The sequence below is a fragment of the Chiloscyllium plagiosum genome, chromosome 10 (genome assembly GCF_004010195.1).
Source record: "Chiloscyllium plagiosum isolate BGI_BamShark_2017 chromosome 10, ASM401019v2, whole genome shotgun sequence".
NCBI classification, from domain to species: domain Eukaryota; kingdom Metazoa; phylum Chordata; class Chondrichthyes; order Orectolobiformes; family Hemiscylliidae; genus Chiloscyllium; species Chiloscyllium plagiosum.
Window position 1 is genome coordinate 5654335 of NC_057719.1, and position 21253 is coordinate 5675587.

At 39.4% G+C, this 21253-nt stretch overlaps 1 protein-coding gene across 7 annotated transcripts in view; it reads left to right on the plus strand.

Annotated features, from left to right (window-relative positions):
- rps6ka5 (ribosomal protein S6 kinase, polypeptide 5) overlaps positions 1–21253 on the plus strand; it is a 222500-nt gene that overhangs the window by 196265 nt on the left and 4982 nt on the right. For all 7 annotated transcript variants that reach the window (XM_043696941.1, XM_043696946.1, XM_043696943.1 and 4 more), the window contains 7 exons: positions 1718–1843; positions 2108–2241; positions 4318–4411; positions 9187–9357; positions 13565–13756; positions 19344–19503; positions 20566–20729. In XM_043696941.1, coding sequence (XP_043552876.1) covers positions 1718–1843; positions 2108–2241; positions 4318–4411; positions 9187–9357; positions 13565–13756; positions 19344–19503; positions 20566–20729 — 1041 coding nt within the window. The remainder of the gene's footprint in view (positions 1–1717; positions 1844–2107; positions 2242–4317; positions 4412–9186; positions 9358–13564; positions 13757–19343; positions 19504–20565; positions 20730–21253) is intronic.

Consider the following 21253-nt stretch of genomic DNA (forward strand, 5'->3'; position numbering starts at 1 on the left):
GTCGGTGGGTTTGTAAAAAATGTCAGTGTCAAGTCGGTCATCATTAATGGAGGTGGAGAGGTCCAGGAAGGGGAGGGAGGTGTCAGAGATGGTCCAGGTAAATTTAAGGTCAGGGTGGAATGTGTTGGTGAAGTTGATGAATTGCTCAACCTCCTCGCGGGAGCACAAGGTGGCGCCAAGGTAGTCATCAAGTCTGTTCATTCTGTTTGAGTATCTGAACATCTCATCAATGATTGAGCAAATCCTATTGGTTATTTCATCAGTGAATTAGGATAAATGAGTGGTTTGTAAACAGTGTTTTACAGTCCTTAAAACAAAAGGTTTTGAATGAAGCAATGCCAAGCTTGTGTTGTCACTGTTCAGAGGAGAATTCCCTCTTCAGTGGACAACAGAATCGTAGGGAGAATAAGTTGTGCACTTCTGCTTTTCAGCCTGGGTGGGTCCGATTAAACACCAGGGGCCTTTGGTTACCTATCTCTTAATGTAAGAAGTAAGGAGCAGGCCATTCAAGCCTGCAGTGCCAGTGACTAGCTCATTTGGGAGTGAGGGACTGACATTAAAAAAGGAAACATTATGGCATTCAAGCCCTGGTCTTTTCAGCAAAGAGAAGGTTGAGAGGAGATTTGATAACAATAATCAAAGTCATGAGGGGTGTGAACAGGGAGCAATTGTCCCTTTAGTGGAAAAATTGTGAACCAGTGGCTACATGTCTAAGGTGACTGGCAAAATAAGCAACCGTGGACATTGGTAAGGCCAGTTTAAGAATACTGAGTGCAATTCTGGTCATCCTTCTGCAGGAAAGATGTTAAATTTGAGAGGATGCAGAAAAGATTTATATGAATGCTGGTGGGACTGGAGAGTTTGAGTTATAGGGAGGAACTGAATAGGCTGGGGCTTTTTTGTCTGGAGTGATAGAGGTGAGGGTGGTCTCCTCTACACTGGGGCAACAAAGTATAGACTGGGTAACTATTTCACAGAACACCTATATTTTGTCTGCAAAAAAGACCCTGAGCTTCCTGTTGCCTACCGCTTCAATACGCCACCCTGTTTCCCAGCCACCATCTCTGTCTCAGGCTTGCTGCAATGCTCCTGTGAAACTCAGTGCCAGCTGAAAGAACAGAACTTCATTTTCCATGAAGGAACTGTACAGCTTTCTGGACTCCATATCGAGTTCAACAATGTTAGGGTTTGAAGCATCCTCTCCCATGTCCTTTTCCCAACACCACACGTCAGGCCTTGTTATCACATGGTCTGCTATAACACACAGCTCATTGTTGGCCACTAATAGTCCCGGTTAGTAGCTGTTCATTCTCTCAGGCTGATCCTCTGTCCAACTGTTCTCTCTCTTTGGACTCTATCTCCACCTATCATTCAATCCTTACCTCCTCCTCCCACTCTAACTTCTGAACAATATCCTAGGTGCCATCAGTCTGAGGAAGGGTCACTAGATCCGAAACATTAACTGTGACTTCTCTCCACAGGTGCTGTCTGACCTGCTGAGCTTTTCCAACAATTTCTGGGTTTTTTTATTTCTCAATCCGCAGTTTATTCGGTTTTTATTTTGTTATTAGGTGAGCCAGGTAGTGGGTTAAGTTGCTCGAATAAAGCACAGGTATTGATATGATGGTCCAAATGGCCTTCCTGTATGCATTGAACATCTGTTTTTTAATGTAACTAACATTCAGATTAAAGGCTAATTTTTGTATCTTCTTATCAGGGCTACTCTTTCATTGCACCCTCCATTCTCTTCAAACGTAATGCTGTTATGACTGATCCCATTCAGCTTCATCTGGGAGTGGATCGTCCTGGTAGTACTGCCATTGCACGCAGTGCTATGATGAAGGTACTTACAATGTTAACTAGGACTTAGTCATTGCATCTTTGAGTTTATTATTATCATAAGTGCCCATTTCAGATGAGCTACACTTCGATCTGACATTTGTCAGTTTATCTTTGAAAAAACTTTAAATAATATAAATGAGGTCTTAACACTGGGAATGTCAAATGTTTTGTTTGAAGTGCATCTCTACAATTATACTTAGGTGAATGTAAGTTACTCATATTTAACAGAATTTTTAAATTCCATCTCCCCGCCTACCTCTAATAGGATTCCCCATTTTATCAACACTATGACCTGGATCTAAAAGACAGTCCACTTGGAGAAGGAAGTTTCTCCATCTGTAGGAGGTGTCGTAATAAGAAAACTGGGCAGGAATTTGCCGTGAAAATTGTCAGCAAAAGGTAATGCCAAACCAAGATTGTATTAAAAATATACCATATAAGATTCCTGTTAATCCAGTATCTTGTATCCCTTTTATACGTATCAGCTTTTTTTGCTTTATAGCAAGAAAATCTCAGAAACATCAATGTAGAGGTAAATATTAGACCTTTCTATTGAAAAAAAATTTGTGAGATGTGTGTGCAGCTGGCTAGGCCAGCATGTATTGCCCATCTCTAATTGTCCAGGGGACAATTGAATGTCAACCACATTGCTGTGTGACTGGAGTCGCATGTCAGTCAGAGCAGGTAAGACTGGCAGATTTCCTTTCCGAAATCATATTAGTGAACCAGATGGGTATTTACAACAACTGATAGTAGTACATGTTTATCATTAGCCGAGGTTTTAATTCCAGATCTTTTTTATATTGGATTCAGATTTCATCATCTGCCATGGTGGGATTTGAGTCCATACCCAAAGACTTTGCTTAGGGTTCTAAATTACTCGTCCAGTGACATTATCATTGCCTCCCCACCCTTAAGAGTACTTGTATTTAAAGCATTATGGCCAAGATGATTGTTTGTACACTTAGAACATTGATTTGACTTTATTTGTCCCTTATCCCTCATACAACATCCAGATTTGATATTTTGTGTTGAAGCAAAGATAACTATTTATTTCTTCTCCCTTATTGTAATATTTTCCTTATGAAGATTCTTCTTCATTTTCTTCGACATAAATAATATTGTCAGTTAGTAGGAGTGGGAAGTACCACATCCGAACTGCTTTCCAGCACTGTCACAAATAGAGGTGATAAGTACTTGCCAGTACTCTTGCTGAAAGTCTCAAATACTTTGCAAGGTTTCTAATTTTGAGATCTTATGTTTTGACAAGTTATTTGTGTTTTTCCTTCTTAGAAGTTCATTAGGCTCTAAGATAACAGAAAGGATGAATATTCTAGAATCGATGAAGGGTATAAAGGTAAAGTTGCCATAGTCCTACTGGACCAAGGGGCTGCTGACTCATTAGAGAGAGACAACTAGTGTGGGTTAATCGAGGCATGAGATAACCTTTTGGTAACTTCAGCTGGTGCAGGGATTGAATCCAATCTATTGGCTTTAATCTGTACTGCAAGCTAGCCATCCAATCAACTGAGCTAACTGTCCCCCTGTATGAAGTGTAAAGTATATACACTGAAATTAAATCATAAAATGCTGATAATATTTAGTAAGGCTGGCAGTAGCCATGAAGAAGGAAATGGATAGTGTGTTAGAATACAAACTTTTCTCAGTTCTAACAAAAGATTCCACACGCTAAAAGTGACTCGATCCCCTGAAGTGACAATATTCTCCTGCTATGAGAAACTATTCTACCCTCTGAACTCTGGGTTCTTCTGGACTAAAATTTTGAATCTCTATTCTGAAGTCAAAACTGAACTAATTGTATTTGTGCTGCCTGTCTTAAACCCCATAATATAAATATCATACCCATTAACACTTTGGCAATCCCGAGGCAACCTATGACAATCACATATTTTCTTGAACCTGATATATTTAGGTCACTGTTCCAAATTCACATTCTGACCCTTTTTGCCTTGGTTATGATGCCCCCATGTCATGTGTGAATTTTAAAAATGACACAATAACCTTGAGCAGTAGTGGAGAGGGGCTAGAAGATTAGATTAGATTAGATTACAGTGTGGAAACAGGCCCTTCGGCCCAACAAGTCCACACCGACCCGCCGAAGCGAAACCCACCCATACCCCTACATTTACCCCTTACCTAACACTACGGGCAATTTAATATGGCCAATTCACCTGACCCTGCACATCTTTGTGATGTGGGAGGAAACCGGAGCACCCGGAGGAAACCCACGCAGACACGGGGAGAACGTGCAAACTCCACACAGTCAGTCGCCTGAGTCGGGAATTGAACCCGGGTCTCTGGCGCTGTGAGGCAGCAGTGCTAACCACTGTGCCACCGTGCCGCCCACAAAGAAGAGGTAGGAGGAAGTAGAAGAAAGGCACAACAAAAGATAGTGTTTGATCACTCTATGTTCTATTCCATTCAACAACTAGTACTTTTTCATCCATTTTACAGAATGGAAGCAAATACTCAACGGGAGATTGCAGCTCTCAAGCTGTGTGAAGGACACCCTAACATTGTAAAACTGCATGATGTTCACCACGATCAGGTATGCTGCAAAAGCATTGCATAGTTTGGCAATCCACATTAAATGATTTTCTGTTAAGTGTGCCTTGCCTTCCAGTAACAGTTGCAGTATATTTTCTTCAAATTAACTTGATGGGAGTCATTTGATGATATCAGAAAAAAGTGTTCTTGTAACTTGAGAACCACAGATGCCAATAATGTGACATTATCCATCTCACCAGACACTACAAAGGCTGTGACATTATAAATGATGCAACTAAAGGGAGAGCAAGCAATCACTTCTAGCTTCTGAGAACATATTGAATTTTTGGGATTCCAGTCTTTGGATGAGGAAATTAAACTCAGGTATAGTTTCCCTCCTTACATGGAATTGGAAGATCCCAAGGCAGTGTTTAAAAAACACTTGATGTAATTTATGTCTGAATTGATACTAAGCAAAACCACTGATCGGATTATTTATGTTAGCATTTTTATAGGACCTTATTACCTGCATATACCCACAAAGCAACAGAAAAAGTATTTCAATCTAAATCATTAAATATAATGTGTAAGATGCTGTATACATTCAATTTTTACAGCTCTCCAGGAGTCTGAGGATGATGCTGCCCAATGGTCACATTGTCTCTTTCACTAAGCTCATGAAAAAACACATTAGCCACCTGTTTCCACATCCAGCGCTGAAATCAGAATTATCCAGTTAATGACAAGTTCCTACTTCCCAAGAGTAAAATAAACTGTTCCCATTCCCAGCTCAAATTCCTTCTTGCTACTTCCACTCCCCTTCTCATGTGCCTTCCACCACAATGTGTCCACACTGTCGGCCGCATCACTCCTGCCAGCTGTCCACCACAGCTTCTTTCCCTGTCTCTCCATTCTCTGTCCTTCTGCTTTACGTTCCCATTTTTCCATAATGCTATCTATTTTGCCTCTGCTTGCTTTGCAATCTTAAATTCTCATTCTCTCAACATCAGCTACAATTGCCACGTCTACCGCCCCCTTCCTGCTAGTTGCATTTTCCATTAGCAGCAAGGTTCTGACCTGGATAGAGGATTGGCTGACTGGTAGAAAGCAGAGAGGAGGGATTAAGGCATCTTTTTCAGGATGTCAACCAGTGATTAGTGGAATTTCACAGGGACCACAACTATACATGTTATATATTAACAATCTGGATGAAGGAACCGAGGGCATTATTGCTAAGTTTGCAGATGACACAAAGATGGAGGCACAGGTAATATTGAAGAAGTGGAGAGGCTGCAGAAGGACTTGGACAATATGAGAGAGTAGGCAAAATAATAGCAGATGAAATACAGTGCGGGCTAAGTGTGAGACTATGCACTTTGGTAGGAGGAACAGACATAGACAATTTTCTAGATGAGGAAAGGCTTTGGAAATCTAAAGCACAACAGGACTTAAGAATCCTAGTTCAGGATTCTCTTAAGGTTAAATGCAACGTTAGCATTTATTTCAAGATGTCTAGAGTATAAGAAAAGGAATATGCTACTGGGATTGTTTAAGGCTCTGGTCAGACCACATTTGGAATATTGTGAGCAGTTTTGGGCCTTGTATCTAAGGATGGATGTGCTGGCATTGGGGAGGGTCCAGAGGAGGTTTACAAGAATGATCCCAAGTTGAAGGGCTTATCGTATGAGGAGCAGTTGAGGACTCTGGATCTGTACTCAATGGGATTTAAAAAGATAAGGGAGGAACTCATTCAAAGTTACAGAATACAGAGAGGCCTGGAAAGAGTGGATGTGGAGAAAATATTTCCACTAGTAGGACAGACTAAGATCCAAGGGCATAGTCTCAGAGTGAAGAGATGGCCCTTTAGAACTGAGATGAGGAGGAATTTCTTCAGCAAGAGGTTGGTTAATCTTGGAACTCATTGCCGGAGTGGGCTATGAAGGCCAAGTCATTGAGTGTGTTTAAGACAGAGGTAGATAGGTTCTTGATTAGTAAGGAGATCAAGGGTTATGGGGAGAAGGCAGAAGAATGGGGTTGATTGAATGGTCTTGCAGACTCAGTGAGGTGAGTGGCCTAATACTCTTCCTGTATCTCATGATCTCACGCATTTACATTGACTGGCACCATGCCTCACATTGAGGGGATTTGCTAAGCAGAGATGCACTTAATTATGCTCTCTACTATGTTCTTTCTCTCCTCTCTTCCAAGTTGCCCTCCTTGCCTAACCCAACCTCTCTCTTAACCCCATCTTTCTCTTCCCTCTTTTCCTGTTTCCTCTTTTCTCCCTTGCACCTCAGCCTTCCCTCTCCACAAGGATTGTACAATTCCTGTCTTCTCTATGTGCAGATCCTATGCAAATCAGGTTGACATTTATTACTTGTTTGCAACTCTTTTGGAGAGCAACCAATTTAAGAAAAGGCTGTATTAATGGAATTTGTTTAACTTTTAAATAGACGTTTAAATAATAATTTTAAGGTGAAGGGCAGGAGGTTTAGAGGGGCTAGAAGGAAAAATATTTCACCCAATCTGGAATGGCAATCTGGAATGCACTGCCTAGCAAGGTAGTAAAGGTGGAAAACCTCACAATCTTTGAAATGTATGTGGATGAGCACTTGAAAGGTCATAACATTCAACATTATGAGCCAAGTGCTGGAGGTGGGATTAGTCCAAATAGGTCAGCCTAGGCTCAAAGGGCTGAAGGGCCTCTTCTGTGCTTTCTAATTCTTAAGTCCACTTTGATAATTGTATGATGCAGTAAATGATTTAATTTCATAAGGTATCCCTGGTATCAGTATCAGTACTTGAGGTATCACTCCCACACAATCAAACTGTACAGCTATTGTAAAGATGTGGCCTTGATATGTTCAATCTGTGACTGGGAGCTGAAAAGCTTGTGGGAATTTTAAAAGAACACCAGGTTTCCAAGGTTTTCTTCATCATTTCATTTCCATCTAGCTATCATAAATAATCCAATTAATTTTCAGCTCAGCATTACATAAATACTTGCTTCGTGCTGTTTTTTTAAACAAAAATGCAGTCTACAGTCCTTTTCAATGATTTTGTGCAAGAGCAAATCATTGCAATTCACCCTGAGAACCATATCCCTTCCCTCATCCTGCCTCACTTTATATTTCAACTGCATTTTCAGTCTCTATTACAGTACTGCAATCTCTGCCAAGTGACTGCAGTATGTTATTTTATGCGTGCTGGCTCTCTCTCTCTCACGCTTTCTGCTCCTGTCTCTCTGTGGGAGAGCAGGTTATACCTGGGATTATAGAAATATAGTCCAAATAATGAGGCATTGAATGCATCATGTTTATTAGAGTTTTGAAAGAATAATCTGTCCATTTAGTCTCTGCAGTTTACCAGTAGTCATAGAATCACTACGTGTGGAAGCAGGCCATTCAGCCCATTGAGTCCATGCCAACCCTCCAAAAAGCATCCCACTCTGATCCACCCTCTACCCTATAATCCTCCTATCCTCCACATCCCTGGACCCTATGGGCAATTTAGCATGATCAATCCACCTAACCTGTAGATTTTTGGATTGTGGGAGGAAACCAGAGCACCTGGAGGAAAACCATATAGACACAGGGTGAATGTGCAGACTCTACACAGACAGTCGCCAGAGGGCGGAATTGAACCCAGGTCCCTGGCGCTATGAGATATCAGTATTAAACACTGAGCCACTGTGCGACCCTGCATATTTTCACTGTCAAGTAAAAAGAAATCAATGCCTTTAAGAAGTTTCTACTGAAGCTGTTTCTAGAACCCTTTAGGAAATGCATTTCAACTTGCTATGTAAAAAAAATGCTTCACTTCCCTCCCTTGTTCATTTGCTAATTATATCAAATTTTTGTCTGGTTACTGACACCTTTGCCTCTTGGAAATAATTGCTCCATACTTTATCAAAATTCTTCATAATTTTGAAATACCTGGCCTGACCAAATCATGTTTGAGCAGTGCATACTGTAGTAGTTTGCTTTCTAAATTGTAGATGAGACCAGGTTTATTTCTTTTGCCCTGCCATTCAACAAGACTATGGCTGATACACCTCCGACTTCAATTCTTCCGTGCCAACTCCTCATAACAACTGCCCAATATTTCAAAGATCTATCAGACTCCACTTTAAATATTTTCTGTTATTTAGCCTCTATGACTCATTGGGGTAAATAATTCCTGACATTCACTATCCCTGAAAGAAAAAAACTCTTCCCATTATTGTTTTCTCCTCTGTATCTTTTTGTTAAATCTGATTGCAATCCTCTTGTTGATTAAATTTCACTAAGACACCAAACCATGCAAATACCTGTCAACTCTAAATATGTAAACATACTGTACAAATTCTTTAATGCCAAGTCTAATACTCAAACCGTCAAAATTGTTAATTTCTTTTAAACTGTTGTGCCAATTACATGTTTGGTTTAGAGGTATGGATCAGAAGTGTACCTCAGTATGATAATGCAGCTTCTTCATCAATGAAAATTTACATATAAAATGAGTATTTTTGTGTAACATTAACTGTAACAATGAGAAAGTTAGTCTCTCCATGTAACTGAAGTCCATAATTTTTGTTGTGTCATGTGATTTGTTGGTTTGATTAAAGGACATCATGTCAAGTGCACTATCCATGAAATTGGGAAAAAATACTTTAATGAGTCTCTAGTATTGGATTATAAAGGCTGTTTTCTCTTACATAGAAAGCATGTGAAAGTGTAGAAAGTCAGTGATGTCTCGCACATTAATTGAGAGTGACTGAAAGAACTTCTATTTTCCCTATTTTCTTATTTAAAAGAGTTTTGCATTAATTTTAGTTTCTTTCTCCTTCTTTCTTAGTTGCACACATTCTTAGTGATGGAACTGCTGAAAGGTGGAGAGCTGCTGGAGCGGATCAGAAAGAAGAAACACTTCAGTGAAACGGAAGCTAGTCACATAATGCGCAAACTGGTCTCTGCTGTCAGCCATATGCACGATGTGGGAGTAGTCCATAGGGACCTGAAGCCTGAGGTACTGAATATGCTCAAAACATTATAGAGCAAGGAAGGTGGAACATGTGTTTGGAGTTCTCATGTTAATTTATCCTGCCTATTTGACTTTAAGCTAAGTTTCCTTTCTACTCCCTGCACATATCCATTTCTATTCTCGGTCGTTACATACAAATATGCCAGTTAGGAGCAGGAATAGGCCACTCGGCTTTTCGAGCCTCCTCCATCATTCAATAAGATCATGATTGATCTGTTTACATTGTTGTATTTCTTTGTAACCATTCACTCCCTTACATATCTAATTCTGATTTAAAGCTATCAAAGACTCTGTTTCCACCACCGTATTGAAGAAGAGTTATGCTCTCTACTTCAGGTTTCTGATACTTGTGAAATCATTCTGCTCTTAACTGGTGAAACTTTTCCAGTAAATCCAAAATTCATTTAATGACAATTTTTCTGTTCTAGTTTGTGATCACCAAAACCTGAACAAGAATTCCTTGTTGCATTATTCAAGAACTGCCATATATAACCAAAACACCCAACTGGAAAAATCATAGGATAGTAATGGTTAGATGGAGGATATTCTGTATCATTTTATATCAAGTATGTTTCTATGTAAGCCTTCCTGTGGAATGCATTCGCTTTCAACAACTGGAAAGTTGAGTTTATAAACAACTGTTAGAAACACTTTGCCTTCAGACTTGCAGATTTTACGTAGTCTCACAGAATGGAAAATTACACAAATTCTACCTAGGTACTGTAAGCCTCTTCCAGTGAATATAGTTGTATAATGCAGATGAGCAATATCTAGTGATGCAAGTCTCATGATTTAACTGGACAAAACTAAAGGGCTCCATTGTTAAATGTCCTATTCTACAAACCATTTCATGATTTAACCTCAGGCCCTCTCTGCAGTTAACAATGATCATCAAAGTTTAAACTGTTCTATGTTTTCTTCTTTACTCTGCACTGACAACATGCCCAGCCTCCTTCTGCTCCGACTTCAAGAATCTGACTTTCTATAGGTTTATTCCCCATGACACCAAGTGCTCCTGCAACATTCCAGAAGCCCTCTATGTCTCCTCATCTGTCTCCACACATATAACAATTCCCTCATAGTATACCTCTTTGCCATTCCTCACCTTTAGTAAAATAATATACATAACTCTTCTCCCAAGCCTCTTTTTGACAAGCAATGTCTCTTTACAAGGTGCCTGGAAACATGACAAGTATCTTTTTCCCAGTGTGATAATTACTGCCAAACAACCTCCCTGACACTGAAAATTAACTATTGATAGGTGAAGAATCTCATTCCTGTAGGTTCTAATTGTTGCAGAGTATAAATATGTAAATTTGATTTATTTTTATTTTTCATCTATTTTTCTTTTCTCTCCTTTGTAACCAATTGTTCTTTTCCCCTTGTTTCCTCTTTCTTCACTTGATTCACATTGAATTCGCCCTTTTCAACTTACATTCCTGTTCCGTTGTTAACATTGGAGAAGATAGTGGCCATAATGCCACTGGTCTAGTAATCCACAGATACAGGCTGTACTCTGATAACATGGGTTCAAATTCCATTGTGACAGCTGGTGAAATGTGAATTCAATAAATAGGAAATCTGGACTTGAAAGCTAGCCTCAGTGATGGTGACCATGAATTAGCATTTGGTTCACTTACAGTTCTTTGTGGTTTGATTTTTTTTCTTCTTGTTACAAGATGTGAATACAGGGGTGAGCACTTTGTTGCCCATCTCTAACTGTCCTTCAACTGAGGACCTTACTATGCTATTTCCAAGGGCAGCTAAGAACCGGCTGTGTCAGTCTTGAGTCACATATAGACCAGACCAAGTAGGGATGACAGGTTTTCTTCCCTAACAGAAATGAGTGAACTTAATCAGTTTTTACAACCCTCAGTGATATTTTCATGGCCACCGTTACTGAGGCTGGCTTTATTGACCAGCTGTCATGGTGGGAGCAATGGCCTTGGCCTTTGGATTACTCGCTCAGTGATGTTGTTGTATTGCCACTAGTCCTTAACTGGTCTGTAATGTTGATTAGTTCCCATTTTCAGCAACTTCCCATGTTAAAAGTTTAAAAGCGTAAGTGCGGTGCAGTGGACATGTCCCTACGTCTGAGCCAGGAGGTCCAGGTTCAAATTCAACCTCCTGCTAAAGTGTGCAGTAACATACCTGAACAGATTGATTTGAAAATATCTAAAACATAAGTGTGAAAAGGCAGGTTTAACTCACGGCAGATTCTGTCAGGTTCCCTCCTGAGGCAACATTGGCAGCAACAACAGTAATAATTTGTAGTTATACAGTGCTTTTAACACAGTAAAACTCTCAAAGGTGTTTCAGTGCCCCATCATTAGCTTTTGTTATTGATCAGTCACATTATCTGAGGCATTGAAAGTGGCAAATCTATTTTTACCCTGATTCTTTTTTAAATCTCCCTTTGCTTATTCACTTCTATTCTTGGATACTTTAGATGAGCATTTTTAAAATTATGAGCAATGCTTTACATACATTATTTTAAATAAAGTGTTAAATTTAATTTCCCAACTGTCAGTCAAGTGCAGAACTGACCTGAATTTTCTTGCTACAAATTGCCATTGCATAACTGTACTTCATTGCCATGAAAAGCTGCTTGCTGTATAGGGTGGTATCACACACTAATTATACACCAGAGAAATAAATTGTACCTTTGGTTCATAGTAACAAAGCATCATGTGAATTTTGGGATTTATTAATAGTCTGAAGGTCAGGGAGAATGATTTTCTTAACAGGTAAATACATTAGCTTTGCTAATGAACTGTCACTTCCTGACTAGAATAACTATTTTTCTTTAATTGCATAGATTTATGTAGGAAACAACACAGAGGTATTGAAAGAGCTGTCTAATTGCCCTTATTATGTTAACCCACTGGAATGAGCATAGGTCATGTTGGCCACATACTCGACATTTGCACTTCATAGCATGGAACTTTAGTGCATATAGCTTGTTAAAATTGCATTGTGCATTCGTGCACACTAATTGTGGGAAGTTTTTTTGAAATCCACTTTGTCTGGTGTGGTGTAATTTCTTTACATTTTGAATGCAGGCAGTGGAGCCCAAGGGAATGAGTTGTAAAGGCCACTCACTGTCTTGGCAGAGCTGCACCATGGCCGGGACATATACAGAGGGGATTGAACTTACTCTATGGTATTGCATTGTATTTGCAGACAGTAATGTGACAAGACCATTAATAATAACTATTATTGTGGCAAGAGTGTTCCCAGAACAGAGTACATTGTTGGAACTTTCCACTATATTAACATAGCTATGACATAAGGCTGACTAACAATTTTACTTTCTGACCCTTTGTCATTTACAGTAAAATTCTGCAGCTCTCTGACAATAAAATAAATTCTAGTATTTCTCTTGTTTGGGCTCATGTTGGGGATCTTTGATATAACACATGCTTTTTTTATTCTTAATTTTTTTACATGATCTGGTTGTCATTGTCGTGGCCAATATTTGTTGCCCATCCCTAATTGCCCTTGAACTGAGTGGCTATTTCAGAATGCAGTTAAGAGTCACCCACATTGCTGTGGGTTCTGAGTCACATATAGGCTGGCAGATTTCCTTACTTAAAGAGCAGTAGTGAACCAGAAGGGTTTTTCTAATAATCATTGGTCACCATAACCTAATTCTCGAAAGCGAATGTTGAGAATGGAGTTCTCAAGTGAGCTTCCCAGTGGATTTTGTTTGGGTGTGTGGCCTTCCGTAAAAGTATAATTAGAGCACCAATGAGCGACAAAGTGTATGTTAAAGCATTGAGAAATGCCATGTGACAAGAGAGATAGTGCGAAATAATTGGCAATGTTCAACTGCCTTTGTTTTGGCAAATTAAAATTATCAAGTTCACTTCTTGAGTATAAATCATATTTCTTCAACTTAATCTGATTTACATTTAGTTTTCTGAGGTGAACAGATGCTTGCCATATGATTTTGCCGCAGAAAAAAAACTGATGTAATTGGTATTTTTAGTTTGCTGTGTCAGCTTTTAGAAAGACAAAGATTGATACTCATTTGCAGATAATAATCTAATCTAATGAAACATTTTACAGGAACACGCTATAAAAAGGGTATCATGGTTCAGTGTTTCACAGAACATTTTGTAGCTACAAGTGATGATATTTATTAATAACCCTGTTTCCTATTTTCCCCACCCCAACTCTTATTCTGTAGAACTTATTATACGCTGATGATAGTGACAGCACAGAAATTAAAGTCATTGATTTTGGGTTTGCACGATTGAAACCTCCTGATAATCAGCCTTTGAAGACCCCATGCTTTACATTACATTACGCAGCTCCTGAATTACTGAAGGATGATGGTTACGATGAATCCTGTGATCTGTGGAGTTTGGGTGTAATCCTGGTAAGTTGGTGGCGAGGTAAAGGATGATATACCAGGGATACCTGGTGCAAGTTGCTTATTATTCCCTACATATAAAATAGATCCTAATTAAAACATCAGCTCTTGGAAGATTACAGCACAAAATTAAATGATTAGCAATTTAGCCTATCACACTATCAATTCTAAGATTGAATTATCTATATTCCCTTTGCTTTTCTTATCTATTAAGGAACATTAAAAACATTCAGCCCATTGAGCCTGCTCTACCATTCAGTTAGACATGACTCATAATCCAATTCAATTCCATTTTTCCACAATATCTCCATATCTCTTGATGTCATTGGGCTCCAGAAATCTGTTTTTTTATGTTGAATATGCTTAAGGATTTCCACAGCCCTTGGGGTAGAGAATTCCAAACATTCCCATCTTTCTGAGTAAGTAGGTTCCTCCATATGGCCTATTCCTTACCCTGAGATTATGATATTGGCTTGATTCACCAGCCAGGGGAAACATCTGTATTCACTTTGTCATGCCCTGTAAGAGTTTAATAAGTTTCAGAAATGTCACCCTTATTCTTCAAAAGTCTAGGGAATACAGACTCAGTTCCCTCAATCTGTCCTCTTAAAATAATCCCAACATCCTAATAATTAACTTTGGGAACCTCTGTCACACTCTCTGGCAAGTATATTTGTCCTGAGGTAAGGGAATCAAAACAGTACACAGTAGTCCTGGTGAGATCTCACTAAGGCTGTACACAAATATTTAGGCACATGGACGTTAGTACAATGAAGGGTATGTAGGCTATTCTGATCTTAGAGCAGGATAGAAGGCCAACACAACATCGAGGGCTGAAGGGCCTGTACTGTTCTATGTTATATGACATCTTTACTCCTGTATTCAACTCCCCTTGCAAAGAAGACCGATGTGTCACTTGCCTTCTTAATTACTTGCTGCATCTGCATGTTAACTCATGAGCCTGGTCACCCAGGTCCCTTTGGTTACCTGCATTTCCCAACCTCTTACTTTTATACCTTTCCGTCTTTTTCTACCAAAGTGAATGACTTCACATTTATTCACTTTATATTCTATGTAGCATGTTCTAGCCCATTCACTTAGCTTGCCCAATTTCTGTTTAAGCTTTCTTGTATTTTCTTCACAATTTACTTACAACCTCCAACCAGTTTGAGTTGTCAGCAAATTTGGGAATATTACTATTGGATCCTACACCCAAATTGTTTCTATTGAATGTGAACAATTATGGATCCAGTGCTGATCCTTGCAGTATCCCACTATTAACAGCCTACCTTGCTGAGTATGACGTTTATTTCTACTCTTTATCTATTAACTAATTCTCAATCCATACTAGTATATTTCCCCAAATCCCATGCACTTTAAATTATTTACTAACCTCCTGTGAGGGACCTTATCAAAAGCCTTTAGAAAATTCAAATATACCACATCCACTGTCCTCTTTTATCAATGGTACATTAACATCCTCAAAAAAATCAAGTTTGTCAAACATAATTTCTTTTTCATAAATCCATGATGATGTTTTAATTTGCCATTCTTTTCCAAATGTCCATTTGTGACATCCTATATAATAGATTCCTGTATTTTCTCTACTATCGATGTCAAACTAAATGCCTTTAACTTTCCATTCTCCATCTTCTTCCCTTCTCAAATATTGGAGTTACTTTAGTTACTTTTCCAGAATCTATAGAATTTTGAAAGATAACCACTAATACATCCAGTATCTCCCTAGCCTCTTTGACACTCTGATGTGAAGTTAAGGGAATTTGTCAACCTTCAATCCATTAACTTCTCAAGTAAAATTCTTTTGAGTATTTCAGTTTCACCAGTTCTGTGGTTGCCTCATATTTCTGGAAGATTTTCTGTATCTTTTTTTAAGAAGTGGTTGGGGAAGTTTTAAACTAATATGCTAGGGGGCTGGGAACCGATGTAAGGAGTCAGTGAAGGGGGAAGCATGTTCAAATTTAAAAATAGAAAAGGGAATAAGAAAAGTGAAAGGCAGAGAAACCAAGGACAAAATTCCAACCGGGCTATTGAGGAAAGTATTAGAAGCAAGGCAAACAATGTTAAAAAGACAAGCTTAAAGGCTATTTGCCTTAATCCGTGGAGCATTTGCAATAAAATGGATGAACTAATCACACAGATAGTTGTAAACAGGTACGATATAATTGGGATTACGGAGACATGGCTTCAGGGTGACCAGGGATGGGAACTGAATATCCCAGGGTATTCAGTATTTTGGAACGACAGACAAAAAAGGAAAAGGTGATGGAAGGGCATTGCTAGTTGAAGTGATATTATTCACAAGGACTGACAATGTGGAGTCTATATGGGTAGAGTTGAGAAATACCAAAGGGCAAAATATGTTTGTAGGTGTCATGTATAGACCCCCAAACTGCACTGTTGATGTTGGGCATGGCATTGAACATAGAAATTAGAGATGCATACGATAAGGGAATAACAGTGATCATGGGTGATTCTAATCTACACACAGATGGGGCAAATCAAATTAGCCACAATGCCACAGAGGAGGAATTCCTGGAGTATATATGGGATGGTTTTCTTGACCAGTATGTGGAGGAACCAAATGGAGAGCAGGCCAACTTAGACTGGGTACTGTGTATTGAAAAGGGAATCATTACCAATCCAGCTGTGCGTGACCCCTTGGGGATGAGCGACCATTACAATATTTTTTATCAAGGTGGAGAGTGAGATAGGTGAAGACTGGGGTGCTGAATCTTAATAAAGGAAACTATGAAGATGTGAGGCGTGAGCTGGCCTTGATAGATTGGGGAGAATTACTTAAAGGGATGACAGTGGGTAGACAATGGCAACATTCAAGGAATATATGCGAACACTGAAATAACTGTTTATTCCTGTCCGGCACAAGACTATGGCTTGCAAAGGAAATTAGAGAGACGATCGATCCGAGGAAGAAGCACACAGATTGGCCAAGTAAAATAATAGGTCTGAGGATTGGGAGTAGATTCGAATTCAGCAAAGAAGGAGCGAAGGATTGAATAAGAAGGGAAAAATACAGTATGAAAGTAAACTTGCATGGAACATAAAGACTAATACGAAGAGTTTCTTTAGGTAATTGAAGAAAAAGAGATTGATGAAGACAAATGTAAGTCCTCTACAGATATAACAGAACAAAAGAAATAGCTGAGCAACTGAATATAAACTATGGTTCTGTCTTTACAAAAGAGGACACAAATCAGAAATATTGGGAGATGCAAGATTTAGTGAGAGGAAAGAACTGAGGGAGATCAACATTAGTAGAGAAATGGTGCTGGGAAAATTGAGGGGATTGAAGGTGGGTAAATCCCCAGTGCCTGAGAATCTACATCCCATAATATGCAAGGAAGTGACTCCAGAAATGCAGGATGCATCGGTGGTCATCGTCCAGGATTCTATGGACTGTGGTATGGCTCCTGCAGATTGGAGGGTAGCTAATGTCACTCCAATATTCAAAAAGGGAGATAGAGAGAAACCAGGAAATTATGGACCAGTAAGTCTAATGTCAGTAGTGGAGAAAATTTTCGAATCCATTATCAAGGACTTTAGACAGGAGTGGCAAGATCAGATAGAATCAGCATGGATTTATGAAGGGGAAATCATGCTTGACAAATCTGTTGGAATTCTATTAAGATGTAACTAGTAGAGTTGACAAGGGAGGGCCAGTTGACGTGATGTATTTGGACTTTCAGAAAGTGTTGGACACAGTCTCGCGTTAAGAGATTACTGTGCATGATTAAAGTGCATGGGATTGGAGAAGTGTATTGAGATGGATAAGAAACTGGTTGACAGAGAAGAAACAATGAATTAATGGATCCTTTTCAAATTGACAGGCAGTAACCAGTGGGGGTGCCACAGGAATCGGTGCTAGAACCCCAGCTATTCACAATACATATTAATGATTTGAATGAGTGAACAAAATGTAACATCGTAAAGTTTGCAGATGATACCAAGTTGGGTGGGAGGGTCAACTGTGATGAGGATCTTCCAGCATGATCTGAACAGGTTGGGTGAGTGGGCAAATCAATGGCAGATACAGTATAATTTGGATAAATGTAAGGTTATTCATTTTGGATGCAAAAACAAGAAGGCAGATTACTGCCTGAATGCCTGTGAATTGGGGAGGGGAGTGTGCAGTGGGGCCTGGGTGTCCTTGTGCATCAGTCGCTGAGGGTAAGCATGAAGGCAAATGGTATATTGGCCTTCATTGCAAGAGGTTTCGAGTACAGGAGCAAGGATGTGTTGTTGCAGTTAAACAGGGCCTTGGTGAAGCCACACCGAGAATATTGTGTGCAGTTTTGGCCTCCTTTTCTGAGGAAGGATGCTCTTGCTCTCGAGGGAGTGCAGCCAAGGTTTACCAGGCTGATTCCATGGATGGCGGGACTGATTTATGAGGAGCGATTACTAGGTTAGACTAGACAGGGTAGATGCAGGGGGAATGTTCCATTGGTGGGTGCATCCAGAACCAGGTGCCACAGTCTGAAGATTTGAGGAGACATTTCTTCACTCAAAGAATTGTGAGCCTGTGGAATTTATTACCACAGGAAGTAGTTGATGTCAAAGCACTGGGTATATCAAGAGAAGATTAGAGGAGCACTTGATGTGAATGGGATCAAATGTTATGGGGAGAAAGCAGGATTAGGCTATTGAGTTGGATGATCAGCTATGATTGTGATGAATGGCGGAGCAGACTCAAAGCACCAAATGGTTTCCTCCTGCTCCTATCTTCTATATTTTTATGTTTCTAAGATAGGCATAAAGTGCTCCCTGTGCTCTATTATAGGTCTCTTCTCCCCACGGGTAACGGGTCAATGTTTGCCCTAATGTTTTCCTTTTAATATACGTAAAGAAGCTTTTACAGTTTGCCTTTATGTTCCTTGCTAGTTTGTATATATGTTCTTTTTTCCCTTTTTAAACTGGTTTCTTGATTTTTCTGTGTTCTAAATTGCTCTCAATTCTTTAGCTTAACACTTTTTCTGGCATCCTTATAAGCCACTTCATGTTATCTAATGCAATGTTTGACCTTTTTCAATAACTAGGGTTGATTTTATTTTGTGTGTTCGTAATTTCAAGAAGTATGTATCTGTTCTGGACCACGTAGTATTTTTTAAAATGTAGCTATTGTCTGCCTATTGTCAATTTTTTGTGTATTTTCCCATCCATCATGATCAACTTGCCCCCATATTTTCATACTTTATTTCTTTAGATTGAAGACCCTACTTTGATCTTAAGGATGGATTTTTTTTTCTTCACCTTTCTTTGTAGTAGTGTATTCTATGTCTGAGCAAATTAATAATTTGGTGAGAGAATAATGAGAAACTCCATTCGACAAAGTTGATGTTGGGGAAGCGGGGGATCATTGTATTTGGAGGAAAGCTGACTGTCTTAAATGAAAGCATTTAATATTTGCTCTGCAGCCTATTTTTAAAAGGTTGTGTTCTGCAATAAAATGTTATGGACCTAAGGACCTAAGTACATATGCAGTGACTAAGCAAAGATTTCTCCTTTCAGAGTTTAACCTCAGTGCATTTTCATTTCTGACTGTTGTTACCTCTGACAGTATACCATGTTATCAGGGAAAGTACCATTCCAATGTGAGGAAAAGACATTAACATCCACCAGTGCCGAAGAAATCATGAGGAAAATAAAACAAGGAGACTTTTCTTTTGAAGGTGAAGCTTGGAGAAACGTCTCAGAAGAGGCCAAGGAATTGATTCAAGGTAAGAGCAAGCATAATTGTCTTTTTGTAGCTGGGCCCCTCTCCCTATCACTCAATAGATCCTGTTGAAGTTAGATTTTAATCTGAGATTTGAATATGAAATTGTAAATTCATTTTCTAAAATATCACTGAATATTGATATTGCATCAAAGATCGGTGAGAATGTCCTCAGGTTTATTCTAGCTTCAAATAGTTAAAGCTTCATTGCAGTAAATGGAGCTTCCCTAGATGGCTTCTCATGGACAAATCACTCTGACCATACTCAAGCCTGTCGACTTTACCTTTGAGATGTGAAAGAGAGCTCATTGGGCTTCAATAAGTGGCACTCATTTTGGGAGTTGGAGAAAGAAAGTAAGAAATGTATTTCAGAGATTTTTTTAAATTTCTAATTGTTGAGTGCCAAACAGAATTCTATTTGATTCGGCAAGTTTAGGTTATTTGTTAAATATTTGTGAATTTGGGAACATTGTTGTGTTATGTCTCACAGCGATATACTTTTAAGAAATATTCTGAGGGTGTCATGGCATATGACCTCATGGTTGAGAGTGTGGTGCTGGAAAAGCACAGTAGGTCAGGCAGCATCTGAGGAGCAGGAGAATCAACATTTCGGGCAAAAGCCCTTCGTCAGGCATAAGCCCCTAATTCCTGATGAAGGGCTTATCCCCAAAACGTCGATTCTCCTGCTCCTTGGATGCTGCCTGACCTGCTGTGCTTTTCCAGCACCACACTCTCAACTCTGATCTCCAGCATCTGCAGTCATCACTTTCTCCTATATGACCTCAAGGAATGAAGCTCTCAGGCTCCATCTGTCCTTTTGCAGCATGCTTTTGCAAGCTGAGGGAAGCAAGTCCTGTGATTACAGTGAACATGCGTAAATACCAGGATACGTAATAAAAGTTCCTTCAATTCTTTAGTAATACATAGCCCACATTTTGCCTTTGTGTTACAGGAGCTAACGTAAATATAACTGTGTGATAATGATAGATCATCAGTATATCTCACCACTATATCATGTGGTACCATATAGTGATTTGCTTGTAAAATCTGTACTTTTCACTGACAGGACTGCTGACTGTTGATCCAAACAAGCGGATTAAAATGTCGAGCCTCCGTTTCAATGAATGGCTTCAGGACAGCAGTCAGTTATCATCCAATCCACTAATGACCCCAGACATTCTTGGTTCTTCAGGTGTTTCTGTCCACACGTATGTCAAAGCAACATTTCATGTAAGGAAACATTTGACAACATTTCTAACTTCCCTTTCATTGTGTTCAGAATTTGCCTATGAAACAGAATTTACATAATTCCTTTAACAAACAATAACTCTACCAAGGTTTTTGCAAAAGGGAAATACATAGACAATATTAGTAGAATGAAGGAATTGACTGCTAGTGCATAAGTTATTGCAGAAACAGATATGAAGAGGTTTTAACAGAGGGCATATGTTCTCTGACATACATTCTCATCCTTGTTCATCTTCCTAATTTCCCTTGTTCCCCCCCTGCCCTATCTCTGTAACCACACAAGAACGCTGCCTTCCTCCAATTCTTGCACATTCCCAATTTCTTTCGACTTATACACCAGCCTCCTCAATCCCAGCACAAGCTGCCCTCTATATTGGCAGTGTGCCTTCAGTTGTTGCTGCCCTAATACTGAAATTTCTTCCATAAACCTCTTGGCTTTCTTCCTCCTTTAAGATTCGCCTTAAAGACTTCACCTTTGACCACGCTTTTGGTCACTTGACCGAGTC